Source organism: Mus caroli, chromosome 11 (assembly GCF_900094665.2).
Source record: "Mus caroli chromosome 11, CAROLI_EIJ_v1.1, whole genome shotgun sequence".
Taxonomy (NCBI): Eukaryota; Metazoa; Chordata; class Mammalia; order Rodentia; family Muridae; genus Mus; species Mus caroli.
In genome coordinates, this window is record NC_034580.1 from 82,287,750 (window position 1) to 82,290,985 (window position 3,236).

The 3,236-nt window shown below is 39.8% G+C and overlaps 1 protein-coding gene across 1 annotated transcript in view; it reads right to left on the minus strand.

Moving 5' to 3' along the window:
- Positions 1-2,354: 2,354 nt before the first annotated feature.
- Positions 2,355-3,236, minus strand: part of Prr11 (proline rich 11) — a 17,326-nt gene continuing 16,444 nt past the window's right edge. Inside the window, exon 10 of the mRNA XM_021175939.2 lies at positions 2,355-2,480. Coding sequence (XP_021031598.1) covers positions 2,412-2,480 — 69 coding nt within the window. The 3' untranslated portion in view covers positions 2,355-2,411. The remainder of the gene's footprint in view (positions 2,481-3,236) is intronic.

Sequence of the window (3,236 nt, forward strand, 5' to 3'; positions counted from 1 at the left end):
GTTTTCCAAGTAACTGGGACAACTGGCAAAAGCCACCATCCCCATCCCAGGTTTTTTTTTTTTTTTTTTTTTTTTTTTTTTTTTTTTTTTTTTTTTTTTAACAAGCCTTTTATGCCAGAAGAATGATCAAATGTATACAATATATAGTGGTTCATTACCATTGTAAACATTATAGCTGCCCATAAAATGACATTCTNCTACAAACCCTTACTTTATTTTCAGTGATCATTTCCCTTATTTTTAAATAATATCAAACTAGTTAGCATATTCAAAACTCTTTGCTGGATTTGGTGGTGCTTGCCTTAGTGCTAGCATGCAGTAAGTGGGGGGATGAAGAGGTAATTTCAAGGTTGCCCATGGCTAAACAGCTCCTGGACAGAGTGGGCTCCATGAAAACCTGTCTCAAACCACAAAGAANGTATCTTCTAGCTGGTTCTAGATGTATCTCTTCTATATTATAAACATTCATGTGGANCTTATAAACAAAACTGCCTCTTAGGTACTAAACACTGTCCCTAGGACCACTTCCAGTCTGATGACTTTCCAACACCACCATTTGGCATCTCAAAGCACTATCATTCAATAGAAATAATGGGATTTCTGGAAATACACCTCTATGCTCTGTCTCTTTCCTACCATTGTGCAATAACAGCATCAGAGGAGATACTGGGGCTGGGAGNATGGCTCAGATCACTTGCAAGAAGCACTTGCCAGGGTGCTCAAAGCCCCGAGGCTCCTCTGCACTGGAAANGAAAGACAGCTACTTCTGCACCTTGAGTGACACTCACTTTAATGGAAATGATCCATCTACTCCCCTTAGAACATATGTGATGGCTTCCTGGCTGAAGCTACATAGTGTTCAGTGCCAAAAAGACATGTAGTAAACCATGGGATTCCAGAAATAAATTGCAATTTTTCAGGAATGGACAAACAAGGTAGCTAGGTAAAATATAAGGTTCTCAGTTAAGTGTGAATTTCAGAGAATAAGACATATATACATAGGTATGATGAATGATCAGTTAGTTTTGTCGTCACTGTGATGAAATAGCTGAGAAAAGGGAGGGTTCCTTTGGCTTATAGTTGTACCACACAATCCGTTGTGGAAGGGAAGGGATCAAGAGCTGCATCCACAGCTCAGGGTAGTCTATCCCTGAGAGTAGGTTATCCCATCTCAATTAACCCAATCAAGATGGAAAGCCATCTTCCAGATAATTATAGATAACATAACGAATATAACTGATATTAACCATCACATGAATGAGTGTGTGTAGGCGTACGTTTGTGTGTTAGTACTGGGGTTTGAACCTAGGGCCATGAACATTCGAGAGAAGCGCTATATTCCTGAACTCCTGCAAAGAATTAAATGTAGTTTTTAAATGTAAGTGCGCCTCATTCAATATTAAGGAGATATTTCTACTAGTTAAGCACATTCTTGGCCTTGCGTTCTATGTAATACTCAAATATTTGTTGTTTAGTAGGGCAGATTTATTCTTAAAGCTTTTTTTGTGTGTTTTATCTGAAATTCAAATTTAAATAGAGTACCTTATACTGTCATTTGCTAAGTCTGACAGCTTTAGACTAGCAAGCCTGAAGTCNAGTGGNAGCTACATCANTGCCAGAATATGCAGGCTGGTAAGGAGCCAAGCGGGGACCAGGCTTCCTGATAAAACTGCCACAGACCACAGAGGATCCTTGACAAGGCATTCTGGAAAATAGAGAGTTCATGCTGAAACCATGAAGAATTTGACTGCTGGAACATGGACAGCAGATATAATAGCAAGCACTAAAGGCTGAAGGTATACTTCAAGGTGTATGTACTTAGCATGTGTGAAGCCCTGGGTTCAGCGCAAAAGAGAGGAAGCAGAGGGACGAGAAGAAGGAAGAAGAAGAAGAAGAAGAGAAGGAGGAAGAAAAAGAAGAAAGAAGACTCAGACTATGTTCTTAATGTCATATCTTCCATTATATAACAAATTATTTATACCGTTAGTATTTCCTAACATATATATTAATTTTATGTGTTGAAGGGGCACATATCATAGTTCTTTTCTTCTCTCCATTTGGGTCCTGGGTATAGAACTTGAGTCACTAGGCTTGGTGGCAAGTGTCTTTATCCATTGAGCCATATTGCCAGCCCCTATGGAATTAAATTTGAACAGCTACTGTAACCTAAATTGGGTAATTTCTGGATAAACATTAGTTTGCAGACTGAATTTTNTCATCTGGTCCCCTTACCATCATGAACGCCAGAAAATATCTAAATGTTTTTATGCTACACTATGTGTAGGCTCCAGACATACTCTGAGTCTCTCAGAAGAATTACACTCATAGTTACACATATTTTAGTACATTAACATTTGGGCGGTTGGTCTTTCATTTTGTGTTTCACTCCCGGGAGTCAGGCCGAGTTGCTCTCAGTTTTGCACATCAAAGCTGCTTGTAGAAAGTGGCAGAGATTGAGTGGGGCTTTGAGGATGAGCCAGCTGTAAGAAAGAAAGTCATAGTTACAACGTGAATGGTGTGCCCGTGGCCAACACAGGGCTTCAAACTCATCGACAAAGTCGTGCTGCTTTGTGCAGGGCAGCTTTGCATTCCGAGCTGCCTTCCCAGCCTTCCTGATACAAACGGAAGCTAATTGGCCTCTTGTCCCTGGTCTTCCTCCTTCTGCCCGAGATGGGAATATAAGTCTACAGGAAGAACTGCCACGGTGCACCACGAGGATAAAAGCCATATATTAAGGATGGAAGAGAGCATGACATGGTGGTTGATGTCTGGAATCCGGCTCTTGACAGGCTGAGGCTGGACTGCTACAAGAAAGAAAGAAAGAAAGAAAGAAAGAAAGGAAGAAAGGAAGGAAGAAAGAGAAAGAAAGAAAGAAAGAAAGAAAACAAAACTGAATTCCAGTAGCTAAAGATTTTGCTCAAAGTTGAATGCCTGCCAAGCAATTTTAAAGTCCTAGGTTTGGTCCTCAGCCTAAAAACAAACAAACAAACAAACAAACAAACAAACAAGAACAATTAATTCATTGTAGACCAGCCTCAGTTACATGGCTACTTAAGACTCTTGGTGTGTGGGAGTACATTTATAAAGATATATATATATATAAATGAATTAGTATTTTGACTGAGCCCTCTATGGTCTAATCCGTCCCCTGTGGCTGGGTGCACACTTGCTTTACAGTTAATGGAAGCGTAGGAGCTGAATGGGAAATGTTGCTAACATTTTTTTTTTTTTTTTTT